This window comes from Salminus brasiliensis, chromosome 22 (assembly GCF_030463535.1).
Source record: "Salminus brasiliensis chromosome 22, fSalBra1.hap2, whole genome shotgun sequence".
Taxonomy (NCBI): domain Eukaryota; kingdom Metazoa; phylum Chordata; class Actinopteri; order Characiformes; family Bryconidae; genus Salminus; species Salminus brasiliensis.
In genome coordinates, this window is record NC_132899.1 from 6,812,390 (window position 1) to 6,824,599 (window position 12,210).

Consider the following 12,210-nt stretch of genomic DNA (forward strand, 5'->3'; position numbering starts at 1 on the left):
GCTTCCAACAAAAAGAGTGGCTTAAAAAGTGTATTGTAGGAGCTGTTGTGCCTCTGCTGCATGATTTAGCATTGCCCAACCCCGTCCCCACTCCCTGGTTCTTGGAGACACTGCTGAGTTGTTGCTGTTCTGAAAGGTTAAAAACACGTCTGCGTGCCAAAGGGCCCTGGCCAGGCAGAGACAGGAGCCAGCAGGGTCGCAGTGGCGTGTGGAGAGCAGGGCTGATGAGAGGAGACAGGTGCATATGCCAGCTCAGACTTATTGGGCACTCTACTGCACTTCTCTCCAGCTCTGCACTTTACTCAGCTCTCTGCTCAGCTCAGTGAAAACAGGGCCGTCATCTGGAAACTGTTTATTTACGTTCCATGCGGCCATCAGGAAGCACAAATTCTCTCAGTAGCACAAATTCTGCTTTAATATAGTTAATATACATTGACCAATACAGGTTTAATCATTGTCAAGGGTAAAGGTAGGTGATATGGCAAGGATATGACCACAATACTGGAAGGGAGATGCTCTGTAAATGATACAGACATGCAAATGTTTGGTCATTATTGTAATTAGACATTTTTGTTGTGTAAATAAGTTCAATTTCTCTATATTTCAACAAATCCTAATGCAAAATTACTGTTTATTTGCTTAATATAACATAATATGGGGGGCATGTACATAAAGATTATGGCACATTATCTACATTATATTTTGTTGGACCACAGCTTAAAAAGGTGCTGTAGTACTGAAAACTGTATTTATCTTGGAATAGAGCTGAACCGGCCCTGTTTTCACTGAGCTGAGCAGAGAGCTGAGTAAAGTACAGAGCTGGAGAGAAGTGCAGTAGAGTGCCCTATAAGTCTATATGCACCTGTCTCCTAATAAGGAGACTTTAGTGGATGCAAGAACCATAAACCTCAAACACTGTTGTCTCTTTGTTAAAGAGCTGTAAAACAGGCCAATTCCAAAACTGCCAAAACTGTGATGTAACAGTCTTGACTAATTTTATTTACATCCCCAAATTTAATAAACCCAGCCTACTACTAAGCCGTGTCTGAAACTGTGCCCTATTCACTATATAGTGCACTACTTTGGGGTCCTGCCATTTTCCTGTGCCAGTGTCTGCAGAAGGGTGACTACAGCTGGGGAAGGGAGCAGGTACAGCATCTGTGCTAGGCTAAAAGCTTACCCTCGCTGCCCTGCTTTTAACATTTCCTCTCTCCAACAGCTTCTTAAAAACATCCCTCAAAAAAACCCTAGAAAACTAACTGGACTACCTCAGAGTAGTGCTACCTCGCATCAGAAAGGGAACTCAGGAGCTCTGGGCGAGGAAGCCAAACCCAGGGAAGCGAGCAGCTATCTGTGCTGGGCTAAAAACTAACACTAGTCCAGCTACAGTCTCTTCAGTATGTGCTGTGGGCATCGATGAGAGGGCAGCAACACTATCTGGTAAGACTTATTTAAGACGGCTAATTGCAGTGTTTGTGTTACTGTGCTAATGACACGGTGGTAGGTTCAGTACCCAAGCTCGGCAAGCTGCCACTGTTGGGCCCTTGAACAAGGCCCTTCACCCTCTCTGCTCCCTGGACCTGCCCACTACCCCCGAGATGCAATTTTATTTTTTTTAATAGTTTTAATTTATTTATTTTTGTCTCATGGGCTTTATGAATAGGCACTGTCAATTCACTAATATTAGCATTATTATTTATTTAAAAACAAATGACATCTACTTACATGTTGTATATGAAACTGCCATCTTGGATACTTTGGTATATCTCTGGGATACATCTGACCAGAGACTCTTTACATAAAAAGAGACCACTGGCCACTGGTTGAAATATCAATTGGGAGTTCTTGTGACGGTACATTTGGGGTCTGTTTATGGATAAAGTCCTGCCCTTCAACAAAAAAGCCAATCAGCTTGCCAGTTATGCCAAAAATGGAAGAACCCCCATCCCTGATGCATTATTGGCATTATATGGCATTACATACAAACCTTTCATGAGATTTTTGACAGATTTGATCAGTGATTTTAGAATATGATTATGAACAAGTTATCTGACCTTCAGGTTCCAATATTTTACTCTCTTTCAATTTATAGACTTTAGAGCCTGGTCTAGTGTGACTGGAAATAACTGCCCGGTGATGGCCGCCAGGTCAACAGGCTTGTCTATTAGTTTTTTGTGAACTATATAGGAAGTGAGATGTCCTGTTGAGATTTCGAACACTACAAAAATGGCTGACACACTATATAGTGCACTATTTCTGTAAAAGGGAGCGATTCCAAAAGCAGATGATGTGTTTCATCCTGAGGCAAAATAACAGGGTGGTAAATAGGCTTGTTAAACTGTATCTCAGCATTTTTTACCCCAACTAAAGTCACACACTTACTATGTATGCATTAACACCTAACACCTAAACATACTCAATCTGACCTCGTTCTGCTAGTAGCCCAAAACTCTTAAAAGCAGAGGTGCCCAAAATGGTTCTTGATGCCATAGAGGAACAACCTTCCTTGAAGAACCTTATTAAAGGACTGGTCTTCATAGAATGTGTGTATATATATATATATATATATATATATATATATATATATATATATATATATACCCAGTAGATTTCGGGGCTACTCAGTGTACACAGACACCTTCTCAGCAAGGATGCGTAGAGGATGCCTCTTGCACGTGTTGGAGAAGTACGGAAACAGCTTCTCTGAGAACTTGTCCTTAAACTTGTAGAGCAGAGTGTTGTCGCTGGCATCCGAGAACATGACCCTTCCTGCGTCCCAGTCCAGCTGCACCCGCACCTTCTGTGGCTTCTTCTTAAGTGTGAGAGGGGCACTGGTGGCGTTTTTCGACCTGTATTCTCCCCCATACAGACAGATGGTCCACATGCCCCGCTCTGGGCTGGGGGGGAACCATTCCTTCCTTATTACATTCTCCTTCACCACTCCTAGAGCCCACTCGCTGCTGTCCCCCACCTCCACGTCCCAGCTGTGGCGGCCTGAGCCCAGGCCCTCCGAACCCAGCACACACTCATAGTAGCAGAAGCGCTCAGGGTTATCCGGCAGCTGCTGCTCCTCCTCCGTGTAGCGGAGAGTGGTGAGGTCATCCGACAGCGAGAGGCACACATCTGCAGTGTTTGGGTCAAGGGTCACTGGCGCTACCGGGGGGGGGGGGGGGGGGGGTAGATTATAGTGTTAAAATACTGTACTTTGTGTTTGGTATATCTGTCTCCGACCAAACAGGGCTAGGCTTAGTCTCTGTCCTGAAAACCAACCCTTACATCAGGGCCAAAAATATTGGCACCTCTTTTCAGAAAATGCTCCACTTCTCCCAGAACATTAGCAGTTACTCACATGTTTCCTTTCCCATTGCATTGAAACTATCATCAATCCACACAGAGCTCCAGAAATGGACTGGACAAAATTATTGGCCCCCTTTAATCTCATCCTCTGGAAACAGTAACAGTAGCCGAAATCAGTTGCTTCCTGGTGGCTCAGTGATTAAAGCTCCGGGCTGTTGATGACAGGGTGGCAGGTTCGATACCTGAGCTCGGCAAGCTGCCACTGTTGGGCCCTTAAACAAACCTCTTCACCCTCCCTGCTTCCCGGGCGCTGCAGCAGTGGCTGTCCCACCACTCTGGGCATGTGTAATCACTGTCACTGTGTGTGTTTGATCACTACTGTGTGTGTGTTCACTGCATGGGTGGGTTAAAAGCGGAGGCCAAAGTCCATCTCTGTCCAAAAACAAATGATGAATTTGGTTGTTTGTCCATGAATGAGTTTCTTACTCCTCTCGACTAGAATTTCGGACCACTCTGCAATCTCTCAGTTTGAAAGGGTGGCTTCTCACTGCTGCTATTTTGAGATCTCTCCACAGGGGTTCTTTCTGCACAGGATTTGGATCTGGACTAATTGCTGGCGACTTAAGAACTGGGTGTTTTTTGAAGTATACTTTGGTCCGTTGTCCTGCTGACTAACAGACACACACAGAATTTAGAGGGGCACACCTGTATCCCCTGATTGCTTAATAATATTACCGTTACTTATTGTTGTTATTATTATTATTATTATTATTATTATTATTATATGAGTAATATTACTGTCGTACACATGCATGAAATATTTTCTTGTGAAACTATAATTTTGTCTTTGGTTATATATCAATCTGTATCTGCCTCAGAAACACTGATTGGTCCGTTTTCACATGGTACAATGATGTGCTTTACACAAAAGCTCTATTTTGGCCTCATGTGGACGTTCTCCCAGAAGGATTGTGACTTTGGCAGAACTCGGGTAAGTTCTGCCAAACTCCAGTCTGGCTTTTTAATCTCTCTGTGTCAACGGTGGAATCCTCCCGGGTCTCCTGTTTCATAAGTATGGTGACGGATCAAGCTGACACTGTTGTACCTTGCAGTCTAAATTTTGGCAGATGATTTTGATGTAGTTTAGTCTTTTGACTAAAATGTATAATTATTTTAGCCATATCTTAGTCATATCTTAGTAATTTAGTCATTGTTAGCTTTAGTTCAGTTTTAGTCGGCGAAAATTAAAAATACTTCACTCAAGATTTAGTCATTTCATTCAATTTCTAAAATATTCTAATTTTAGTTGTGCAGCTTATTTTTTTATTATAAATGTTATTATTTTAGATGTCATATTTATTGCAAACTTTCCAAAACAACAGCTTACAATTTGTTACATTTAATGATCCTATTTTTCTTCCAAATCCATTTTCAGTATCTACAATGATTTACTCAGTAACCTCTAAGAATTATTCAGTCATCTACAATGAACTACACAGTAATAATATAAAATATTCATTTTTTACTGATAATGCAGCGCTGTGTGTACATACAGTATGGTTTCACTTCACCTTCACCTTTGTGCTTCACAAAGATACATTCTGCTCATCCTCTTGTTGCCCCTTAGTTTCACTCTATCAATTACTGTTTATTGACTGTAGTGATTGTCATTGCACATCTTTGGGCTCTGTAAGGTTATTTTAATATTGGATATTCATCTGATCTCCCATTTCACCACTCTTAGGTTTCAAGACTTTATAACATGCTCCCAACAGGCTCCCTATCTCGGCCTGTGTTTTGTGTTTTTAAAGAGTGTGCTTTTTAAAGACTAACCGTCTGCAGCACCTGCTGTAGCGATTCCAGCTGTTTTGATCATCTATTGTTTTCTGTTGCACCACAATTTAGTAAATGTAGTTTCAGAGATTTTAGGACGTTGTGTATGAGCAGGACGAGGGGCGAAGTGTTAATACCCAGTCATGAGGATGCAGGGGGTACGGCTGGCTTAAAAGGTTAATGGACAAAAATGTACTTTTTGTTTAGTTCTCATCTCATTTCCATCATGAAAGATAAGTCGTCAGCAAATATTTTCTGTCATAGTTCACTTCGTTAACAAAATTAACACTGGTGTCTTTGTCCGCAGCTCTAATCAGCTTGGATTTGTTTGGGAGTTGATGGAGGTTTTTTAGCCATCACTTCTTCTCTTCCGTCCACGTCCAGGGAGGTTAGCTACAGTGCTGTGAACTGTAAACTTCTTAATGATGTTGCTCACAGATCTCTGGAGGTGGACTTGCAGCCTTGAGATGTTGGTAACTTTCCGCAGTCTTGGTTCTTACATCCTCAGAACATCCTTTGCTCTTCTTTTCTTTTCTCCATGCTCAGTGTGGTGCGGTACACAGACACAAACATGAGTTGGCTTTTCTCTATTAATGGTTGAACTGGGGTCATTTCTGTATTGCCAGTACCTGCTACTGCCACAAATACAAGTTAAAAAGTGAACTATGACAGAAAATATTTGCTGATGACTTATTTTTCATGACGGAAATGAGATGAGAACTAAACAAAAAGTACCCCCTACATGACTGGGTATTAACGCTTCACCCCTCCTCCTGCTCATACACAATGTCCTAAAATCTCTGAAACTACATTTACTAAATTGTGGTGAAAGCATCACATGCTTGAAAGCCGATTATTTTCTTACAGTTTTGAAAAGGTGCAAATAATCGGATCCAGGCGATTTCTGGAGTTCTGTGTGAAATCAGATCAGATTGGATTTTTTTCTTAGCTTTTCTGTGTTGTTCCTTATGCCAACAAAAGGGATTTCTGCGAGTAGTGGTTCATTTTCTGAAAGAAGGGGATGGGTGCCAATATTTTTACTATGACTGTACAATATCAAAATGAATAAACTTCTCAGAATAGAACATTTATGTGAGAAAAACTACTAAAAATAACTACAAATGAAAAAAGTGTCATTTTATTGAACACTTGCTATAACATCCATCTGGTACTTACTGTATGTTACCATATTCTGCATCTTCTCCCAGACTCTAAACTTGAGGCAGCCCAGGTGTTTGGCCACATCAATCAGAGCATCAGACGTCTCCTCAGGATCCCGCAGCGTGCAATCCACTCTGCAGCCGGGGGAAAAATCTCCAGTTATACAAATCTTTGATGTAATGTCAACTTTTCCTTCTAAAGGCTTTTTTATGCATCACCGTATCACCTCATACAAGTCAACAGATGATATAGAAATGCCATGGAGAAAACTGAGAATGCCGAGTCTGCCTTACTCACCGCTCAGATGTCTTCTTATAGCTCTGCAAGGCAAGAAATATCTCTGAGGATTCTCTGGCCTTGTTTCAAACTGATATACATGCATTTGTCATGACCCAGTTATCTTCCCATAAACACTCTGAAGATCAACCTGAATATGAGTTCTGCAAACAGAGAAAAGCCCAGTTCCCCTCAGATCCAGTCTTTACCTTCAAAAAGTCTGTATCCTCAGAGCTCATGGCTTCTTCTGTTGAGTTAATGAGATCTGCTAGAGACGTAATTTCGTCTGTTAGTCTGTCCATCTTTTCCTTCATTTTACGGCTCTTCTGCTCCTCTTCCTCCTTCAGAGCGTTCAGAATGGAGGTCTCCTCATCCCGCAGGAACTGCTGCAGCTTCTCAAAGTCGGCCCTTATCAGCCGCACTGCATGCTGGGTCTGCCTCTGATCACACACACAGTTTATGTATTTATTATGAGTACACTGACAGAAAATATGTCACATCATGTGGAAACAAGCAGGTTGGCTGCTCAGTAATTATTGACTGAAATGAAACAAAGCTAAACTTTGGACGACCGACAGCAAATTTATCATCAGTTCAGATCTCACAAAGACTTCAAATCAACATCTGCCTTTTTATAGTGTAACTTCTATCAGTTATTAATTTAATTAATTGCTCAGTAACCACGATGAACTGTAACTATTAAAATTTTTTAGTAATGTCTATGAATTAATGAGAAGCTACAATACATGATTCAGTACCTAATATAGTATCTACTATTCATTTTTCAGTAACTGCTATTAATTAATCAGCATCTACAATTAATTAGTCAGTAACCACTATGAATTATTCAATATCTACTATTAATTATTCAGTATCTACTATTAATTATTCAGTAGCCGCCATGAATTATTCAGTATCTACTATTAATTATTCAGTATCTACTATTAATTACTCAGTAGCCGCTATGAATTATTCAGTATCTACTATTAATTACTCAGTAGCCGCTATGAAATATTCAGTATCTACTATTAATTACTCAGTAGCCACTATGAATTATTCAGTAACTACTATGAATTATTCAGGCCCCACTATGAATTATTCAGTATCTACTATTATTTACTCAGTATCTACTATTAATTATTAAATATCTACTATTCATTATTCAGTGTCCACTATTAATTACTTAGTAGCCGCTATGAATTATTCAGTATCCACTATGGATTATTCAGTATCTACTATTAATTACTCAGTAGCCGCTATGAATTATTCAGTATCTACTATTAATTACTCAGTAGCCGCTATGAATTATTATTAGTATCGACAGTGGATTACTCATTACCAATATGGTTTACTTAGTAACTATTATAAATTATTCAATAACTTCTATGACTAGTATAACTACCTTTGATGTCTAGAATTAATTCAGTATTTACTATTAATTATACAATATACAAATAATTACTCAGTAACTACTAAGATTCACTATTTGACTAATGTGACTACCTTCAGGATCTACAATACACTTGGTATTCAGTTTCTCCATACAATTACTCAGTATCTACTTATTACTTATTATTTACTTATTAACTGTTCTGAATTATTTTATAACTACTATGAATTAATGAGGAGCTACAATACATGATTCAGTACCTAATTCAGTACCTAATATTAATGATTTGGTAACCACTACAAATTATTAATTATCTTGAATTATTATCATATGAATTATTCAGTAGCCACTGTGAATTATTCTGTATCTACAAAAAATGCTCAAAAAGTAACTCATTAACTACTATGAGACTAATGTGTATGTGTATTTCTAAGAGTAAAGGACTGACGTGCTGGGATATATAAAGTTCAGTTACCACACTACTAGTGCATCAGTAAATAATATATAATAAAAAAACACAAACTGTGAAACTGAAGATAATCACCCTGATGTGCTCAGCTGTGTCCCGGCAGTTTTGCTTGGCCATGTTAAGGGTGTCCAGCTTCTCTTGCAAGGGTCTTAGTGCAGACCTTAGCTCCCTCTTTAAAAAAGCCAAAGAGACAAATTAGATGCATTAACATTAATCTAAAGGAATCATCCTAAAAGCACACTAACCTGCTCTAAATGAAGGCTGTCCACTGATTTTCTTAACAACTAGATCTAGGCTGAGCAGTACAGCAGATAGCTAACATACCAGCAGGCTCCTCCAGTAATATTCAGAGTTAAGGCTCTTTCACACTGTTTTACATTATTAACACACATATATTAATAATGTCTTTCACAGCGAGTCTGAAAATGCTGTGTCATTCTTTCCATCTATTTTGAGCTTTTTTGATGCGTTTTTTAAAAGACCTAAGGCAGATAAGCAGGAACCTACTGGCACCATTCCTAATGCCAGGATGGGGCTAGAGGGGTATAAAGCCCCCCAGCATTGAGCTGTGGAGCAGTGGAAGAACAGTGTTCTCTGGAATAATGGATAGTGCTCCATCCAAAACTTTTGGGATAAGTTGGGATACGTTGGGGATGAGGTGGGGTGGTGATCATTCAACATCCTGACCTCACTAACGCTCTTGTCACTCACAATACAATCAGATCCTCACAGCAATGCTCCTATAAAATCTACTAGAAAGTCTTCTTCCCTGGACAGTAGAGACAGTTACTCCAACAAAAGCAGGATACACTCTTTTTTTAATACCCTTGATTTTGAAAGAAACCATGAATAAGCAAGGTGTCCAAATACTTTTGTCCAGAAAATCACTGGCTTACAATGCAATATCTTCAAATGTGGCTCAGCCAATAAGATCTCAGAACTGGTCTTATCTGTTATATTATCCTTATTTGACTCTCTCTTACCTTGCACTCCTCAGCGGCCTCCTCCAAGCTGCTGCACGCATGATCCTCGTGCTCTTCCCCCTGGCACTGACCGCAGATCAGCTCTTCATCCTCTTCACAGTACAGAGTCAGCCTCTCGCCATGCTTGGCACACATCCTGCCACCAGCAGCCTTGTCTGTGCCCTCCTCGCTGTCCAACAGACCCAGCTCGGCCCTTGTGCCGACCCTTCGAGTCTGATCTTGGAACAGCGAGTCGAACAGGCCTTTCAAAACACTGTCCAGCAGCTCTCGTCCATAACACTCTGTGCATCCCTGTTGATCCTGGCCTAACTCGAGCTGGCAGAGCTGTAAGCAAGACTGGCATAGGCTGTGGCCACAGGGGAGCAGAAGTGACCCCTCCGCCTGGCATCCCGGGCATACAGGGTCTCCTGAAGGTAAAGACGGCTCATCTGAGGACATGATGCTGTGCTGGGTGTCCTGAGGTGGTCGAGCAATGATAATAAGGGTCCACGTCTGCAAGGCCTTCTCTGTGCTGTCTGCTCTCTGCTATGGTGGCCCATAAAAATCCTCCCCCTTGAATAACTGATGATCTATTTATAAGGTAGTTATTTCTGACAGGGCACTCTAGACTGAGTGTGTGTGTGTGTGTATGTGTGTGTTTTGAGGCAGGGAAGGACACGTAGATCCCAAGTGAACAGGCTGTTTAGATAAAAACTGCTGTGTAACTGTTGGTGAGACGTGTGTGTGTGTACTCTGTGGCATGTGGGTGTAAAGTGATACTGGATTCCTGAGGGTTCACAACATGGTTGGTGTAGAATTAAGAGTCAAAATGCCACCCCCATGTCAACCCTAACAGTTTATTTCTACTGATTGGCATTTTTTATTTTATTTTATGTTGAACCGCCAGCTTTAATCCTTTCATGGATTGAACCAGTGTCATGGTTTGGGGCTACTTTGCTGCAGTAGGGCCTGGCAAGCTCCCCATCACAGAATCCACTGTGAGTCCCTTATTGTATCTGAGGGTGCTTCAGGAAAATGTGACCCCGTTCACACCTGGGCACGTCATCTGTCTCGAGTGTCAGGATTACATCTGGATGAAGCCAATAAGGCCTAACCACTTCAGGAGCTGGTCTGAGACACATTTTAGCCACGTTATAGCAGTGTAAAGTCGACTGCACTATATGTCCAAATATTTGTGGACACCCCTTTTAATGAACGCGTTCAGCTATTTGAAGTTGCACCCATTGTTGACACAGATGTGCAAATGCACACACTCACACAAGGGTTCCCAAAAGTATTGAAGGGAGCACCAACCATCATTCCAGAGAACACAGGTACACTGCTCCACAGCTCAATGCTGGGGGCTTTATAGCCCTCTAGCCCACGTCTGGCATTAGGTATAGTACCAATAGGTTCATGCTTGGACGTTTGGGATGAGTTGGAGATGAGGACTAAAGCTTCAACTATTCAACTATTGATTCTTAAATGCTTGGACCTGGACAACAGGCTCTTTTTGGAAGTACTTTAATTATGTTACTTTAATTATATTCGATAAGCACCAGTAATAACTGCCATATTTGCATATTCCTTCCCACATAGCGATATGATTTCAGCCTGACTAATCAGAGACGCATTTGACTACTAAGTGTACATGCATGTGGTTAAAATCATATCAGGATACAATCCAGATACTGGACGTGACCAGGTGTAAACGGGGTCTGTGGGACCATCTGTCTAAAAACTGAAGATGAAGCATAGGTGGACCATGCGACATGACGATGACCCAGAGCAATCCAATAAATCCAACAGTTAATGGCTCAAAAGAGAGAATGGAGAGTTCTTGAATGGAGAAAGGAGAAATTGGTATGACCGAGATTCAGATTTGCAACATGTGGTAAGAACGATAACCGGTCATCCATGATTACACCAGGACTGTGTGCTTTTGTCAATGGATTTTTACAAATTTACAGGCTGAAAAGAAGTTAATTGATTAATATGCAGCTTGTGGCCTGTTTTCTCGTTCCTTAATGACTCAAAGTTTAAATGAAAATTAGGTTTGTAATGAAAACACTTCACTTGAGATGATTATAATCAGAATAATTATGTTTTTCTGTCTGATATCCCAATACACCATCCCAACTAGAAAAGCATTTGTTGTTGTTGTTGTTTTTCACCAGAACCACTTAAACCTACTAATGAGTAGTCATATAGCTATAGTAGGTTTAATAAAAACCTGTGGACCAGTAGACACTGATTGTGCCCATTAAACATTAGAGAATAGATTATTGGAGGGGGGCAAAAGCATTTGTTGTTGTTGTTGTTGTTTTTCACCAGAACCACTTGAACCTACTTATGAGTAGTCATATAGCTATAGCTTCTGATGAGGACTTGAAGGCAGCATGAATAATAAATAAAGGACTCTGCATTTGAAAGAGAAACTGGAGGCTCGTCTGTGTCCACGTTGAACGCCGCACGGCCGTGTCCACGTTGAACTCTGCACGGCCGTGGCCACGTTGAACGCGGCGTTCAATATGGACACGGCCGTGCAGCGTTCAATATGGACACGGCCGTGCAGCGTTCAATATGGACACGGCCGTGTCCATATTGAACGCTGCACGGCCGTGTCCATATTGAACGCTGCACGGCCGTGTCCATATTGAACGCTGCACGGCCGTGTCCACGTTGAACGCTGCACGGCCGTGTCCATATTGAACGCTGCACGGCCGTGTCCATATTGAACGCTGCACGGCCGTGTCCATATTGAACGCTGCACGGCCGTGTCCATGTTGAACGCTGCACGGCCGTGTCCATATTGAACGCTG

The 12,210-nt window shown here is 41.3% G+C and overlaps 1 protein-coding gene across 1 annotated transcript; it reads right to left on the bottom strand.

Annotated features, from left to right (window-relative positions):
* Window positions 1-2,617: 2,617 nt before the first annotated feature.
* On the bottom strand, window positions 2,618-9,847 carry LOC140544427 (E3 ubiquitin-protein ligase TRIM39). The gene is made up of 6 exons (XM_072667949.1): window positions 9,410-9,847; window positions 8,502-8,597; window positions 6,777-7,007; window positions 6,589-6,611; window positions 6,307-6,425; window positions 2,618-3,153 (listed from the first exon to the last, which is right to left on the bottom strand). Exons 1-6 carry the CDS (start codon window positions 9,845-9,847, stop codon window positions 2,618-2,620), a joined length of 1,443 nt encoding a protein of 480 aa, XP_072524050.1.
* Between the last annotated feature and the right edge of the window lie 2,363 nt (window positions 9,848-12,210).